At 55.1% G+C, this 17,832-nt stretch overlaps 1 protein-coding gene across 1 annotated transcript in view; it reads right to left on the reverse strand.

The window, feature by feature from the left end:
* Positions 1-1,032: 1,032 nt before the first annotated feature.
* Positions 1,033-17,832, reverse strand: part of GRHL1 (grainyhead like transcription factor 1) — a 44,374-nt gene continuing 27,574 nt past the window's right edge. Inside the window, exons 9-16 of the mRNA XM_054566818.1 lie at positions 15,377-15,535; positions 9,290-9,377; positions 7,726-7,865; positions 6,717-6,754; positions 4,708-4,799; positions 4,287-4,372; positions 2,361-2,425; positions 1,033-1,250 (exon numbers count right to left, since the gene is read on the reverse strand). Of these exons, the coding sequence (XP_054422793.1) occupies positions 1,136-1,250; positions 2,361-2,425; positions 4,287-4,372; positions 4,708-4,799; positions 6,717-6,754; positions 7,726-7,865; positions 9,290-9,377; positions 15,377-15,535 (783 nt within the window). The 3' untranslated portion in view covers positions 1,033-1,135. The remainder of the gene's footprint in view (positions 1,251-2,360; positions 2,426-4,286; positions 4,373-4,707; positions 4,800-6,716; positions 6,755-7,725; positions 7,866-9,289; positions 9,378-15,376; positions 15,536-17,832) is intronic.

The following is a 17,832-nucleotide window of genomic DNA, read 5'->3' on the forward strand; positions in this document are numbered from 1 at the left end:
GCTGGCTGTGCAGCACGCACACTCCGCGCCGCAGTCAACTGCTGCCTGCTCACGGCTTCAGGCGCACATGGCTGATGTTCGCACGCACAGCGCACGTGACCTGAGGTCGTGTTTTCCCTTTACTTCATTTGTTAAACAGTGCAGAAATCCAAAAAACAACATTCTTGAAAGTAAACAGAATGTGTCATTTGAGAAGGTTTTGTTATGCTACGGAGTGATTGCTGCGTGTGGGAAACCACAGAGAGAGGATTTTTGTGGGTTCCACTGAGCACATACTGCTTCGTATACGTTACCAGAAATAACCTTCTCTCTCGGTGAATTCTTTCAGGTAGTTAGCTCTCACTGTGTCTCTTCACCGCACGCACACAGACGCCGTATTTATATATTACCTATTTCCATGAGACAGTATGTACACATTTACAGAGACCGGCCTTCAACAATGTATTGCACTTATACACAACATGGCATTAGCTTAACCGATTCACACTGTGACCCACTGAAGTTCTTCATGAGAAAGGCAGTCAATGAGTTCAAGGAAGTAGCAGAAGACGACTCAGTAGTAACATGCTCTATTTGGGTAAACGTCTGGTGGGGTGAAGAGAGGCTGAGGGAGAAAGGGTGGGTCCCGACTCCCCGGGACGCCGCTCCCACTAACCCGAGGCAGGAGTTCAGGCTGAAAGCTGTGCCCGACACCTTTGTGGCTCGCACTAGCGAGCAGGCCCCGCCATGAGACAAGGGGGCGGTCCGCTGTGCTACACGCCTGAAACTACCACAAAATAATGTTGAACATAATGTGAAATAAAAAAATATTTTTATAAATAACACAGCAGATCTCCTAAAGGTTCCCAGAGAGTCCATTAGTGTTGGAACAAGGTTTTCACTTTTAGCCCTAAGCATTTATATCAGAAAATTCAAACAACAATAGTCCGTGGAGTCCTGTCACCTAAAAGCCGCCCACACGGCCGTCAACGCCGCCCCTGAGCCCAGTGCAGCGCAGCTCCCAGCAGAAAGGAGTCCCTTCCGCTGGCGCTCGTGAGTTTGGAAGGCAGCTGGCCAGCGCCCCGACGGCTCGGCAAGCAACAGGACTTCTGTGACACCTTCATTGAACTTGTGGGGACCTGGGGCCAGGACGCCCTCAGATCTCTGTGAGGGTGAGCCTGTAGGACCCCCCCACCTCTTCCATCTGCAGCTGGAAGGTGTCTTCGTTGGAGTAGTGCTTCACAATGTTGTCGTCCATGTTCACCAGGATCCTGGAAGGGGAGGCCAGACGGGCGCACTCAGTCCCGCTCACCCGGGGGCGGCCCAGGTTTCGGGGGCTCTGTTACGCACCCGCTGTGATGCGTGAGGCAAGCTACCCAAGCTCCCTCAGCCTCAACCCGCCAGCTCTGACCCGGGGATGACGGCAGTGCCTGGCCCGCAGGACTGCTGCGAGGACCTAAGGAGGGCTCAGGGGAGCACCCGTAACAGTGCAGGGCACGCGCTCAACAGCACATGCCCACGTGCCTCCTGTCCCACGGCAGCGTGGCCTTGTCCCTCAGTCGGCAGTGGCTCCTGTGATGAACGCAGGAAGGCCACAGACACAGTCCTTCCCTGGCCCAGCCTCAGAAAGCCTATCCGCGAAGTTAACCTGCGGGACCTGAAGCCCCAGCTCCCGACAAACGACTGCCCGGGGGAGTTATCCCCAAGTTTAATCCAGTCACCACTGAGTCCAGCCCTTCCCATGGGGCCCACCTACAAAATTCCAATTTGGACCTGCTTTACAGTTAAACAAAAAATATTTTTATACCACACCCTGCTTACCCATGCGAACAGCAGACACTTGAACAGAACAAAAAATACTAATTTCTGGACAAGGAAGCACTGTCCCGGGCTGGGAACACAACCTGGGCAGGAGAGCGGAGCGGCAGGAGCCGCGGCTCTGTGTCTGCTCGGGACGTGGCCCGGACCGGGGCCTCGGCACCGATCTGGTCTGGTCTCGGGCACGTCTCGGGCTCTGGCCCTCCTCGGCCTCCTCTGTGAACCCTGCCAGCGACGCCCACCTCACAGGGCGATGCGGGGAGCCCAGGCCCCGCGCCCGACCCCTGCGGGGCAGCGCTGGCTGGCAGGGGGCACATTCCACAGGGGGCTCTGGGGCTCGGAGCCATGTCACGGCTGCCAAGCATGAGAAGAGCGAACACAAACTTCACTTGAGAGGAAACCGCGAGGACGTCTGAGCAGGGGGATGGATGCCAGGGGGTGACTTAGGAGAGAACACGTCCCCGCCTTCACGTCTGACTCTGGACGGGGCAGACGCACGGGAACGGCGCTGAGGTCGGTAACGTTAACCTCGCTCAGGCACCAGGCATGCAGTCCAAACTCACCCTTTTTTACATTTCTTGAATATTTTCCCGATCTTGTCATGGGGAACATCGTATTTGTCAGCGATCTAGAAGAGTAATGAAAAATAATTAAGAAATGACATTTTAATGACTTTAACGTACAAATATATTAATATAGTGGGACAGTCATGCAACGTTGTTTCTCCGAGTGCACGTGCAGAGATGTGTACGAGACCCCGCCCACACCCTGGGGAGGGTGCCGGCTGCCTTTGGCCTGCGCTGGAATCAGGGGCTTTGTTTCCCCTGAGTTTACAGGGGTCCACAAATTATTATGTACTCACTGCTTTCAAACAATATTTCCTAGAACAGTTTTTTCAAAACTTAGTTTTTTATTTCAGAGGCAGAGGAAGGGGCGTTGGGGAGAAGAGAGACTGGGAGTGGGCAAGAGAGAGAGAGAAACTTCGATCCGTTTGCCTCCCATACATGCCGCCTGGGACCAGACCTGCACCCCAGGCATGTGCCCTGACTAGGAATGGGATGACACCCAACCCACTGACCCACACCGGGGAGGGCCCCAGAGCAGTTTTAAGTTTATAGAAAACCTGAGCAGGAAGTACAGAGTTGCCTATCACCAGCCCCCCAAGCCCCCGACATTTATCAACACCCCCACCCCTGTCCCAGGCAGTGCACTTGTTATCTGCGGGGTGAGCCGTGCTGCTACCATGTTATGAGTTAAAGCCTGCCATTCTCATTGGGTTCGCAGGGCGTGGAACAATTCCATAGGCTTTGACAGACGCATAGTGACACAGATCCGTGGAGTCACAGGTGTTCCTGCCTGTGCACGAGGGCCTTGCTCTGGGGTCAGTCAGTGTGCATCGGCCCCTCTGACCACAGGCTCCCTCACCAGCAAAGTGAGACCTCCGCACACACCCTGCCGGGGGACGTCAGGGTTGCCGTGTGCCCAGCCCCGTGCGGCTGTGCATCTCAGCTGTGGAGTTATGGGGAGGACGGAGCACTTCAGAGTCTTGCAGCCCGGAAGCAGCAGCCGAATCCCGGACACCACCCTTAGGAGGAGCTGCGCCTCTGCCAGGTCACCCAGAGCCTCCAGGAGCAGCGAGCACTCGCGCAGGGTCGTGAGGCTCTGCCAACCGTGGTTGCAGCCGCTGGAGTGTGGCCCCCCGCCCTGCTCAGCCTCTGCACCTGTTTCATGGTCTGCGAGTGGCCCACACAGTGCGACACCGGTACGGTGTCATCGTGGGAGCCTTTCCTTCCTGGCACAGAGGCTCTCTTTGAAGGACAAGCAGCTGGTGCCACCTGGAGGCTTTACTTGGAGCTCCTGTGCCGAGCATCCTGACATGGGGTCACTGCCTCCCGGAGGCAGCGCTGAGCACCGGCCAGGGGGCTGGCTGCTAGGTTGCCTCCAATCGAGCAAAAACAGACGTTCAGGCCGAGTCCAAGCTCGCAGCCTACAAACCTGTCCGCTTCTTTTCTGTCCTGCTGGATAGCAGTACTCAGTATATGTTGGTGAATCAGAGCCCCAAGAAACGCAAGGACAGTGGTGAGACCTCCCTGCACTGAGAAGTTACACTTGTACACCGAGTCTCGACCTTTTCCACTCTCTCCTCACCCCATAATCGAGAGTTTGCACGGTTCTTCTGGGAAATGAGGGACGGGTGTCAGCAGACACAGGGCCAGGAATCCAGCGCCATCGCAGGGGAGGGGAGGGGCCGCGGGAGAGCCGACACCACTGAGCGACGGCTGCCCGCCATCGAGCTTGCAGCGCACGGCTGCGTGAGGCCGCGTGGAGTCGGCTCGCAAACACCGGGACCGTGAGGTGGGCGTGGCGCAGGCTGTGCTGCAGGCGCAGAGAGAAGGGGCATCGTCAGGGCAACAGGGACACCCGGAGGGTCTGTGAAGCCCGCTCAGCAGGGTCCGTTTTTAAGGAGCATTACAGAGCACGTGACTTACAGCTTCCATCAGGCCCTTCAGAGACGGGGTCTTGAGCATCAGGGCATCGAAGACCTCTTCTGACTCCTTCCGCACATACAGCAGCACTGATCCCGTCGGGAGGAGGGGGGAGAAAGAAGAAGAGGACGCAGTTCATTCACAGGAACAAAATGACGCAACAGACCCTGGGCATCAGGCAGAATAAAAGGGGCACCCACACCCAAGACAGCAAGCCTGCACCCATCTAACATCTGTCCAGAGGAACACAGCTTTCAGCTTCTCTGACCTCCGCTGTATGTTCAAGCTCAAGCCAGGAGCTGGTCCAATGGAACAACCCTCAAGAAGTCAAACTGGTAAGGCCAGTTGGAGCCATCTATGCTTCTGACAGATGCAGGACATGCTTCCAATTTAAAGCCCCCTCTAGGAAGTCAAGCCAACGCACCTCTCTTCGGTTCTTCGACGCGGGCTAGCTTAGCAGGAGGCGGGATCACAAAGTCGTCTTCTGACCCAAAGGGCCCCCTTTTCAAGTTCGATCTGCAGGAACAAAGGCACAACCAGGCACTTCAACTAGGGGCACTCAGAGAAACAAAGAGAGACTCGGTGTGCCCCTGAGTTTTAGACTTAACATGGCTTTCATGCTGTAGCTGCCGCAGCTTCCTTACTCTGTGGATGCAAATTGGAGGCCCAGAGAAAGATGCGGCTGGACCAGGGCCGCTGCTACTCGATGGCAGGGCGGGGCCCCCCTGGGCAGTGCGCCAGACTCCCTCCCTGGCTCAGACACTGGGCCAAGCTGCCTTCCCAGGACAAACAGTTCCTTTGCAGGACAAATTTTATGGAAGAGGTAGAATTTAGAATATATGTAAAGGTGCCAACAAAGTAGGGGGGGGGGCGTGTCCAAAAAGGGAGAAAGCGTGAGGAGGAAAATGCAAAGCCAGGCGGCCAGAAGCGACCATCCCACAGGGAGCCTGAGCTGGGAGGGCAGGGCGGGCTCCCTGGGAAATTCCTTGACTGCTCAGCCCTAAGGAGCCTTTGGTTTTGTGCTGCGGGCGCTGGGGAGTCTGGGAGATGAGAACACTAATCAAAGCGCATGGTAATAAACGGAGGGGCCCTAGGACCGACAGGCAGAAGAGCCAGGGAGGAGACTTTGGGGACAATGACAGTGCGTGACTCTGGAGGGTTAAAATACAGGCCTCAGTGGAGGTGAAAAGGGGAAGACGGATACGAGCACACTGAAGGAAAGCAAGAAGGTCGCGTGGCTGGCTGTCTGGGCAGAAGTCACGGGGTGTTGACGCCGTGAGGACTAGTGTGCGTGAGCAAGGAAACAGTAAAGGGACCGAAAACGACGGAAGCGAGTGCTTGGTTTTGAGCAGAGCCATCACTTCAAGAATAGGGGCTGGGTCTTCAAACAGTCTGTCACAGCTTCTAGAACACACCAGCCTCCGCGGAAAGTGTGTGTAGGACTCGCGTCTGAGCACAGGAGTTGGAGAGGCAGCGGAGCCCTGGCTTGCAGGGCAAAGGCCCCGTGGGCAACGTGGCGGGGGGACCCTCAGCGTGGCATGCAGTGGCAGAAGAGCAGCCGGCATGGGCATCGGGGCGCAGGGGGCCTGGGGGGCCGACCTGGGTTCTAAAGCCCAGCCTCCCCGTACGGCGCCGGGCGGGGCAGCGCAGGTCCTGTCAAAGGGATCCTCTGGGACAGTTTGTGCAGAGCCAATGACAGTATCGGACTACAACTTATTGAACAAAAAATTGGAAACGACAGGCCCATACTGAAATAAATAAATAAATAAATGAGCAAATCGAAAGTTTGATGAGGTATGAGATATTTACAAAGCTACAAAGCGCCTTCCCCCCAAACACTTGTTACAAAAGGAGAAAGCAGAGAAGCTGGTGAGCCACCTTCACTGAGACAGCGGAGAGGACACCAGTAGCAACGGGGTGAACTGGCAGGATGCAGGGAAGGCCGTGCTGTGCCTGACGCTCCTGCCACGGTGCCTGACCTAACCCGACAGCGAGGGGGCAACGGACAGACCCAAACTGGGGGGCTTTCCCCTCAACCGCTGCGTGGGAACCCCCAGAGGGGCAGCTCAGGGAGCTGACGGAGGGGGTGCTGCTCCGGGTCGACCGAGCCGAAGGAGAAATGACACCCAAATGCACGGCGGGAGTCTGGACCGGATGTTTCCTGATCCAGCGCCGGAACCGAACTGGCACCGCGCGAGTGGAGCGTGAGGGCCGGCTGGGGCGGGCGCCTTAGCGTCTGCGTCCTGCCCGGGCCTGCGGGGCAGCGGAGCGCCCGGCTGCCGGGAACACATGCTAAGCACGCAGCAACGACGGGTCCCAGCGTCCCACGGCCCAGGAAGAACTCAGTTCTCTGCATTAAACTTGCAATTGTTCTGTAAGTTTGAGATTACTTCAAAATAAAGAGTTATTAAAAGAAAACAAAACAAATCTTACCCTTCACCCTCCAGTTCTTCTGGGGCAACAGAAAGGACCTGAGAATAAAACAGAGATTGCTTTTCAAGTATACGCACAAAAGAGCTCAGACCACCACCGAGTTCTTCCTGAAATGGAAACGAACCTGACCGAGCTACCACAAAACCCTTCAGCCTTAGTTTTCACTCACCGGCTTCTTAGAGACACCTTGGCTAACTCGGGGTCCGGCAGATGAGCCTGGCTGGCCCCGAGCCGGGAGCCGGCCGGGTGAACGGAGCGTTCACTGGCACGCGGCCCCATCCCCCGCTGCCGGGCGGTTAGGCCCGCTCTGCTGCTGACCAACGGCAGCGCGAAGAAGTCACGACAGAGGCCGAAGGACCCCAAAACCTAACCTATTTATTATCTGACCCTTTGTAGAAAAAATTTGCCAGAGCTGCTCTTTAGAACTGAGAGTACTGGCAATGGCTTCCCGCGAAAACTCTAAAAGCCATTAGTTCGCACATATCTTAACCGGTCTTTGCAGTGCAGAAGGGCTCTGCCGAACTCCGCCGGAAATCGCGGCTGCTCTGCCCCGCCCCGCCCGGAGCCCCGCCCCGCCCCGCCCCCCGCCCGGAGCCCCGCCCCCGCGCCGGGCCCGACTACTGCTCTCAGCTGCCTCAGCGGTGGAGACACAGCTCGCCGTGCACGGCGAGAACCCCTTGACCGAAGAAACCACGTTCTTCTCGCCACGGGCTGCCAGATCCCGCGTACTCCGACCCGTGCTACTATTCTAGTCTCTTTTAAATGAGCTAAAGTGTAAATAAATAAATACAAACAGGATTTAGTTGAGGGGTTTGGCACTGCGATTCTGAGTCAGTGCTGCCTACACACCCTGTACTGACGGCAAGGACCTCGCGTCACCCCAACCGACAGTCCAAAGAGCCGACGCCTGACGCTGCTCACAGCTCCCTAGACCCTGGCTTCCGTTTACCAAAGCCTTTCCTTCTGGAAGCGCCCTCCCGCGCAGCCGCCTCGGACCCCCGCTACGTACGTGAGGGCCCCGCTGAAGGTTGGCGAAGTGCACGTCGGGAATGAAGAGGACAGGCTGGGTGTCGAGGTCGACGGAGGGCTTGAAGACCGTGATGTCCATTCGCTTGTGAGAGGGAAGCAGCGGCACTTTGACATCAGAAACTGGGAAAACAACGAGGACACCACAGTCAGCAAGCAGCCTGTGGACGCAGGTGACAGCATGTTCCCCAACGATGACAAGTTAAAACTGTGCCACTAGGAGATGCAAGGCACGTTCCCTGAACTAAGGAAAATCACATGAAGGAACATGTTTTTTGTATTTACTACCCTAAAACCCACGGAACATCCTATCACAATCAGAGGAAAGAAAGTTCTTTTTAAACGCACATATGATCTGGAACACGGGCAAAGCATATTTAGTTTGTGTCCGAAAGGATAAAACACAATAACCATGTAGACGTAACTTAGAAGTGACTTCACCTTAGCTAGCCTCATTAAATAATTTAAAAAAATTTTTTAGAGATTTTATTTACTTATTTTCAGAGAGAGGGAAAGGGAGGGAGAAAGAGGGAGAGAAGCGTCACTATGTGGTCACCTCTCTCGCGCCCCCTACTGGGAACCTGGCCTGCAACCCAGGCCTGTGCCCTGACCAGGAATTGAACCGGCGACCCTTTGGTTTGCAGGCCGACACTCAATCCGCTGAGCCGCACCAGCCGGGGCTCGTTAAATACCTGACATTCTAACAGCAATGCCCTCTTCTACTTGGGGACATACACCCCACCCTTGTACCTCCAACCTCAGACCCAACTTCCGGTGAGGCTAAGAGTTGGCGCCCCGGTCCGTGTCAATTCAGGAAATCGCAGCATCCGCCCTCCCCCACTGTCTGGCCCTGCGGTGCCCAGGGTGAGCCTGCTCGGTGGGCCAGCCGCTCTCCGCCCTCCCAGGAGCGAGGCCTGGAGACCCTGGCTCACACACTGCGGGGGCACACGAACGCCTGCGGAGCCCGCAGAGCGCTGGGAGGACAGCTGCCAGTGGCCCACGTGCTGCCCACGAGGTGCCGAGGCAGAGCCCCACTTTTCCTTCTAGCTCAGAGTCTAGCTTTGTGACTATGAATACTTGTCACATAAAAAAAGAAAGCAAGCTTTCCTAGTGAAATGCCCAAACAGAGATTCTGCAAATGTCAGAATACGATCCGTAAGAAAACTACTGACTGGGAATTAAGACATCCTGAATTCTCAAGGGCGTTGTTATTCTTAAAAATCTAGGTAATGATATTATCATTACCCAGTTTTATCATCAGCTCCTCAGGAGGAACATGTACTGTTTTTCAGGACTGCAAGCAGCAACCTCAGCTAGAACTAACAGCCAAAATAGCCCGAACTCTGGGAAAACTCAAGAACCCTCCAGGACTCCCCGGAGCACGGCTTGGTGCAGCCACCTGTCTGTCTCTGACTCTGGTAAAGGAAGCGGCGCGGCCGTTACGCCTCAGCAGAAACCGGCCTCTACTCTATCTCCCGCAGGAGACTGCCGGCCGCCATTCTGAGGGGACAGGGTCCAAAATGGCGTGGGGAGAGAGGTCTACTTACAGGCGTTCAACTGGGAGCTGGGGTCAGTGCACTTGCCTTTTCTTTTGCTTTGTTTTCGTTCTTCATCCCTGATTTTCCGCTCAGCTCCCTGTAGGTCAAAACCAGACAAGACAAAACATGATTCTGTTCATCTGATCCTCGTCAAAATACGTAGCTCTTACCCTGAGCGATGGGGGGTCAGGGGGCATCTCCTCTGCAGAGATGGATCCATGACATACCACATTCATGGACTTACCACAGCAGTTTCTTCTAAAAAGCCTGTTCCTAAAACTATTCCTCACGCTATGACATCATGGGGAAATGACAAAGCAGGGAACCTGCGGTGGCAGATGTGGCCGGGCTATGCTGGCAGCTGAGAAGGTCTGCGGGGCTCCCCCCGCACCGCCCTCAAAGACACGCGTCAGACTGTTTCTCTGTTCAGTGACAGAAGGGGAAAGAAGATCCATCGCCCCGACCGAGTGTACTTTCCTACGTGGGCACCGTCATCGCCGCAGGCCGGGGTTCTCTCCCCGGACTTGGGGTCAACGAAGTGACAAGTGTGACGCGCTGCACCTCCCGAGCCGAGGCTAAACTGGGAGACCACGGGAGTGCTCAGAAGAGAAGCAGGCCCTGTGCTGCAGAGTGGACCCCGTGCCATCTGTGCAGAGGGACCCTGCCACCCCAGTGACCCACAGGACGAAAAGACTCAGCTCAGTAGTAAACATGACCCGGAATCAGGCAAGAGCAACAAAAACGTAAACGTGACTCAGTCATCTTGCGTGGCCTCTTGGCACGTTTCTGGATGGCCCAGACTTCTTGACACTGGCGCCCAGCTAAGCAGGAACCAGTGGCTTGTTCTTCTGTAGATAAATCCCCTGACATCAAAGAGAGGCAACAGAGAGCACCCCGTGATGCCGGCACTATGACACAATCACACGACCCTGGACCACAGCACACAGAACCACTTTTGCCTCTTTGAGGAGGTGTCACGGTACTGACACCTGCTCATGAAAACTGCCATTAACACTGACACAGGCGTTACCTCCCGGACATGGAAATGCGGGCGCCTCCCTGTTTGCCTGGCCACTGCGGTGCGGCACTGGCCTGCTGTCCCTCTGCCTCAGCCCCACCCGGAAGGCGGCCTGACAAGGCAGGCCACACTCCCCCTTGGTGATCAGTCACAAACCTACAGAACTGTGAGGAACTTCTGCTTCCACCCAAGACGGAGTCGCACAGACCCAACTTACCCGCCACCCAGAAACGACTAGAGCACAAACCCCCACAAAGTGCAGCACAAGGATTTTGAGGCCCTGGCCCCCAGGCAATGAGCGGCAGCCCCCGAGAAGAAGGGGCAGAGAGGTGGGCCTCCAGGGGCACCGGGGGCACCGTCCGTCTCTTAGGCCGCGGCACGGGGGCGACGCCTGGTGGTCTCGAACCAGGTTCCCTGGTCAGCAGATAGGGCTCCAAGTTCAGAGACGCCCAGGCGGCAGGCCCAGGCAGCAAGTGGGAGGAGTCAGAAGAGGCAGACCTCCGAGGACTCAGCAGAGCGCTGACAGTCCGTGAGTGGGAGGGCACGCATGCCGCTGGGGAAAGACGCCTGCAAAGACCAGAGAACGGAGCCCACACCCATGCAGGGTAGGGCAGTGCCCGCTCCCACCGACAGGACTGGAGAAACATGCTGTTCCCAGGGCCGTGGCAGAGGGGTCAGGAGGCCTCACCTCCGCCGTGGACAATAATGGGCCTGGCAGTGAGCACAGCTCCTGACCCGCCCTTTCCATGAGGCCTGGAAAAGTAACCCTGTTTCCAAATGTCACGTGGTCTCAGGACAAAGTCCCAGAAGGTTCTGAGGATGACAACATTATCCCGCACCAACAAGGTCAAACTCGCAACAGCCGGAATCAGGGAAGACTGCCAGGCAGGCAGGGCAGCAGGGCAGCGGGCAGTGAGGAGGACGCCCCTGATGCACCAGCCGCACACAGACACAACCACGCTGCTCTCGGCTGCAGCCCATGAGCCCGCCCCCTTGTGAAAGAACTGAGCGTGCCCAAGATGAGACTGACAGGTACCAAAGGGGTCCGAGCTGGTCTTCCCGAGGTAAGGACTATCACGTTTGAGATGAAAAACACACACACACACACACACAGTGAGCTAACAACGGGCTGGACAGAAGGAAGGACTGCTGAACCTGCGGCCGCAACGTGGGGACGGTCTGAAACGAGCAGAGAGAAGCAGGAACCCAACAGCCAGGAAGCGCCGCAGGGCGCCGGGCCCACTCTGAGCCGCGCGCACTCTGACTGGCTTTCCCTAAGGCGGAGCAAAGCGGGACAGATTTGAAGAAACAATGGCTGAAATTTTTCCAGATTTGAAAACTATAAAGCCACACATCCAATAAGATCAATTAACTCTAAGCACAAGAAAACCTAGACACGTCAAAGTGCTCCACACCAGAAGAAAGAGGAAATCTTAAAAACAGGAAAGAAGGCCTGGTAAACAGACGAACAAAGCCAACGGCGGCGGCGGGTTTCTCCCCACGAACCACGTCAGCGAGGAGATGGAGCCGCGGAGGGAGACGCGGTCAACTAGAAGGTGCCGCCCAGGAGCAAGGGCTCTCAAAACTGGAAGTGCAACAGGCTTCTCTGACAGAGGCCGCCAGGGCTCTCAGCCAGGAGGTGGACGCTGCAGGAAGTGCCACCAAATGCCCGTGACATTACGGGGAACTACGGGCTGTTGGCACTCTCTCTCAGTCAACAGTAGGCACTGACCCTGGGACCCCCCCATCAGGCCATGTCCCCGAAGTTAGCCTGTAACGGTTGCTCCCAGCTGCAGCGCCAGAAAATGCGCCTCTGCTAAAGAAGAAGGTGACCGGCAGGAGACAGAGTCACTGAATGTCGTCTCTGCTGGGACAGACCAGGGACACAGACAAACTCAAAGAGGAGCTGCCGAATTTCCACCGGTTCACGACCTAATTCCTGTCCCCGTTTTCTCTGAAAAAATGCTAAGTTGCTGTTGTTTCTGAAGTAAGACGAAATTCTACTTGTCAAACTAGTTAAGTAACTCATAGTAAAGTACTGATAACACTTCTTGGGAGAAAAAAAACAGTATAAATACCTCTGAAGGACACCAGGAGACGTCTTATTTCTAGTTCCTTCCTGTGGCTGTAGACCACATTCGTAATATGTGAGAGTTTTAAGAGCCAGCAGAGAGAAGTGAATTGACAGGCACCAAATAACAGGTGGATCAAATCTCAGAAAGGAGAGAATCGAGGAGGCAGGTGGGAGAGTCCACACAGAGGTGGCAGCAGCAGCAGATGAACCTGGAAGAGAAGCAACCACCAACCACAAGGGCAGATGGGGGCCAGAACCAGCTGCGCAGGACCAGGGGGTGGGGGGTGCGGTCCCGGGGGGCTGCACGTGGCGGGAAGGTCTAAGCACTTTGGGTGGTTGCTTTTCACTGCCACGCAGAGCTGACCCCTGAGTCAGGGAGACTAGGAACTGACCCTGGCCTGCACATCACAGATGCCATCCAAGGCCCTGACCAAGATGTCCTCTTAGAGGTGACCGCTGAACACACACAGGCAGGCGGCAGCACCGGAAGGTGGGGTTCTGTGTTGTCCCAAAGCACTCGCAGCTTGGCACCCTTGCAGAAAAGCCCTCTGCTTCACGAAATATGTAGTTAATAAGATAACCTTGATTAATAAAATAACTTTGGGCAACTCATCAACTTTGCTGTGTTTCAGTTTCTAAGTCAGCAACCCGTACAGAAGCCTCTTTGAAAGTCTTGACATTAAAACCAAAATGGCCCAGGAGCACGGACCAGCCCTGCGCTTCCTCCTCACGGCTCCTGGGCAGCACGCGCAGCCCAGCATGGAAGCTGTGGTGCCCACTCGTGCTGCCTGCCACTCCGCACGGCGATGCTCAGCGTGTGACCCCTGGGCCGCTACCAGGCCATGGACTGTGACGGTCTGAGGCAAAATGCATCAGACATTGGGAACGCATTTGGAAAGCAATTAGGCCGCATAATTTTAGGTCTGTTGAATCAGTTAGTAAAAACTGGGGCTTGTAGCTTGTACATCTTTTTTGGGTGTTTCATTTTTTTCAGCAATTCACTTGCACTTTTATTGTATTTTACGGCCATGCAAGTTCATGAGATTAGCTGTGAAAGCCATGGTCCTTCACCTCAGGTAACTGGAGACCCTGCTCTGCGAGATGACACGGGACCTGGGAGAGGTCTCAGAGCAGGTGCTGCCCCCGCCCCGCGAGCGCCTGCGATGCAGCATGTGGTCTTGCCGCGGGGCCTGCGGGGGGCACAGAGCAAGCCTCTGTGAGCCAACTGAGGTTAACAAGGTTCTCACAGAAACAGAAATCTTCTACCTACCATTAAAAAAATGAACTTACTTATGAATTCTAAATAATGTCGAGAAAAATTATTAAATAGAATGGAATTTTTTTTTAGGTCACAACAGGCGTGAAAAAAAATTTAACGGAACTGGTAAAGCTTATTTCTCCCTAGATTTTTATAAAAAGAACATGGATATCTCACTAGTTTTTTTTTTTTTTAGGTTTCCTTTGGGCTAAAAAGAGGAATGTGGTAGAAAGGCAAGAACCTTGAGCGAGGGTGAGAAATGCCTGCTCCATGCGCGACGGGACTGGCTGTCTGTGGAATGCGTCCGCTCTGAAGGCCCCCGTGGCAGACAGATGGACAGATGGACGGCCCACGGCGGGTCTGTGCTCACCTGCAGAGCCGGGGGCTGACCGCGTGCACGGCTCAGGAGCGCAAGAGCGCTCGGCAGCTGACCTGAACACAGGCTGCGTACCCCGACCACAGTCCCCAGGGCCTGTCAAAGCAGGAGGGTCGGGGAGGAGAGGTGGGGTGCAGGGCCGAGTCAGCGTGAGGCTGACCAGCCACTGCGGGCTCAGAAGGCGAGGGGGCCACGGCAGGCGGCCCCTAGGAGGAGGGGCGGCTAGGAGACGCGTCCTCCCCTGGAGCCCCCTGGAGTGCAGCCGTCTGACACCTGGATTTAGCCCAGGGAGAGCCGGGTCAGGCTTCGGACCTACAGAACCACAGACAGCAGATGTGTGTGCTTTCAGCCACTAAGTTTGTGCTAATATGTTAACTGTAACAACAGAGAAGGACCACGACCTGGCACATTCTCAGGCAGGCACCCCAATCAGTGCTCCTGAGCCTGGGCGTCTGAAGACGCTCTGAGCCTGGGCGGCCTCGGGCCACCCCCGGGGCCGGCGCCTGCTCTGCGTGCTCAGGGCAGCCTCTGATGGCAAGTACCCTTCCAGCTACCTAGTTCCTTGGACAAGGCCTAATGAAAAGAGAGGGTTTTTTCAACAGGAGGAAAAGAGAAGAACTGGCTATATATATGGTTATAAAATGTATACACACACATCTACCCCCGCCCCTCCATCCCAAGGTTTTCGAATGGGAAGGTCAAAGTCTTCACTCTTAGTTCAGCGGCCCCTCCCTCATCTGCGCGGCCGCAGCAGGTCCTGAGGACACCACTGTCTGTGTCCTCAAGCCACCGCAGGCCTGCCAGCTGTTCTGGACTTATTCCAGCTGAGCCCCCAGCGCCGCACCCAGCAGGAGCGATCGTCTCTTTTCCAGCAAACAAGGAGTCACACCAGAGAAATAACACTGACCTCTCGTGGCCCTGCCCTCCCTCTTCCTGCCTCCCTGCTGCTTTGAGAAGACTCTCTGCTGCCTCCGGCCTCAGGGCACCGGCTGACCAGGGCAGGAGCACTGGTCGAGGGCAGCCCCTGCGACTCAGCCCGCGAGCCCTCGGACACAGAGCTCAGGAAGACCCGGCCCTTCGGCCGCCGCCTACCGACCCCGCGAGCCGAGGGGCCGCCCAGGACGGAGCGCAGCCGGGGTGAGCCCTGAGCGTCCCACCCTGACTCTGCCGGACATGCCCAACAAAGTGTCCTTTCTCCATTAAAACAAGACCTTTTCCCTTCCCTATATAATGCTCCTTGCTTCTATTTTATATTAACCACAGCACATTCTTATTGAACTTAAATAGTAAAAAGACTGTTTTTTTCCGTGCGGGAGGGTCCACCTCACACACTTCGTTCTGGGCACCCCCACCTGGGCCGACAGCCTCACCTTGTCGCAGAAGACCTTGATCTGGCAGTAGGCCCGGTGCACGGGCTTGTTGCTGCGGTTGTTGTAACTGTAGGTGTCGATCTGAATGTTCAGAGGCAGCCCCTTCACGCCCTTCTGGGAAGAGAAGTCTGTGCTTAAGCAGTTCACAGAAATGAAAACCTGCAAAGAGAAGGTTCCGTCAGCAACAGGCTCTGATGGTCAGACCTGAGCTGGGCCTGTAAAAAGACCGATGTCACTGCAATCACTCGTTTGTCCTCAATGACAGTGCAGCTTCCCATTTCAAAGAACTTTTACAAAAATCAAGGGCTCATTTTAAAACTGCTTTCAGTCACTACACTGGCAGACTTTGAAGGAAAAGGCAGATGGCAGCTCTGAGCCGCTATCTGTTTTTGCTTCCGGAATGTTTGTTTAACGTCTCACAGCGGGCAAGCTGTCCCCCTTGGTGTCCCTTTTAAATGTCAACCAACAGCATAGGTGTCCCGTGCAGCTGTTTTGTAACTTAGTCTAAACTCTCTGGGAAGCTGCCTGCATTGATCTCGTACCACTGCTTCGGGCAGCCTAAGGATGTCTGAGTGTCCTGGAATCCAGGAAATCAGTGAATGACACTATTAAAGCCGTACTAGAGGCTGTTACTTAGAGTCCCGGGTAAATCTTTGCTCAGCAGATGAACATGCGCCGCTTCCCCTCCCATTTTTGTGATTCTGGATTGTAACCTCCCCACACATGGTCACAATGTTTTTGAGCTCCCTTTCCACGATTTAGTTGTTTTTTTGGTTTGTTTGTTTTTAGATTTTATTTTCTCTTACAGAGAGGGAAAAGGGGGCAGAAAGGGAGAGAAACATCGACAGGTTGCCTCTTGCACGTGCCCCGACCCCAGGCACGTGCCCTGGCTGGGAAGCAAACCAGCGACCTTGCCCTGTGCCAGACGTCACCCCACCGAGCCACACCTGTCAGGGCTCAACTCTTTTGTTTCAGAATTTATTTCTGACGCATGAGCACCACACAGTGGCCATCACTGGAATTAGCTTTTGAAACAGGTTGCACGTTTCAAAGCCCTGAGACCTCAGGCTGTGCTCCTTCCAGTCCCCAGTGCAGCAGACCCTGGGCCCTCACAACCAGGGGCAGATCCACCGCAGCAGAGTGGGCACCTGAGGCTGGACCAAGGCCCGGACAGGGATCAGTTTAATTAAGTTAGAAAAGGGGGGAAACCTACAAGAATGTACGAGAAGAGAAGGGAGTGGGAAGAGGGTAAGGAGAAAAAAAATTATAGCCACAATGACAAAGAATGCTCTGTAGAAGGTATGCAAAATGCTGAAATAGTTTTTTTAAAAAAGATTTTACTTATTTATTTTTAGAGAGAGGGGAAGGGAGGGAGGAAGAGGGGGGGAGAAACATCCATGTGTGCTTGCCTCTCTAGCACCCCCTACTGGGGGCCTGGCCTGCAACCCAGGCATGTGCCCTGACTGGGAATCGAACTGGTGGCCCTTTGGTTTGCCAGGCAGCACTCAATCCACTGAGCCACACCAGCCAGGGCTGAAATAGTTTTTATTCTTGCTCTAGTCTATATACTGTTTCTAGGTAGGAAAAGACCAAAACATCCTAGAAGGTTGAGAACTTGTCCAAACCAGCAGATTGAAAATTCATTGCTCATCTCACCCCTTCAGCTCTCCACTGAGACCAATCTAATCTACTCCCCATTCCTGGACACCTTTCGAATGTGTGGTACAGCCCAACCTCTCTGGTTCCAGCCCGGTCTCCACCGCAGAATGTCCCCATCACCCCAGACTGGAGCCACGGGGCCAACAGCAGTGACCTCGCTCACCGAGCCCCTGATGTGGCAGGGCCTGTGCTGGCACATCACCCCCGGGGTCTCATCCCACATCACCGTGACCCTGAGAGGCAACGATATCCGTTCTGTTACAAGGCAAGACAAATCGATTTTTTAAAAAAAGACTTCATTTATTTCTAGAGAGGAGAAGAGACGGAAAAGGAGAGGGAGAAAAACACTGATACATGAGAGAAACATCGATCGGTTGCCCCTTGCAGACAACCCTACCCAGGCATGTGCCCTAACCAGGAATCGAACTGGTGACCCTTTAGCTTTTTTGCAGGATGTTGTCTTACCCACTGAGCCACATCAGTCAGGGTAAAGTGGAGACGTTTTTTAAAAATTGTCCCCAAGGTAGAAAGCACAGGACTGGCATTCATATCCAGGACCTCCGCCTTTACACACTGCTTCCCTTTCTTTCCCGAATCGACTTTGTTTCCTAATCACATGGCTTTCCTTTAGCACTCAACGTGGTCTGCCATTTTTATGCGAACAAGTCTGTACTTCCCTGACCAGACCGGAAACGCTCAGTGGGCGGCCCAGGTTCTCTGCCGGGCGCCCTTCTCGGGGCTGCGCACGGGGCCCGACACCGGGTGGCCCTGTCTTGCTGCTACGATTTTCCTTCCCA

The sequence above is a fragment of the Pteronotus mesoamericanus genome, unplaced genomic scaffold, assembly GCF_021234165.1.
Source record: "Pteronotus mesoamericanus isolate MK-2021 breed Mesoamerican mustached bat unplaced genomic scaffold, CSHL_Meso_final contig_101, whole genome shotgun sequence".
NCBI lineage: Eukaryota > Metazoa > Chordata > Mammalia > Chiroptera > Mormoopidae > Pteronotus > Pteronotus mesoamericanus.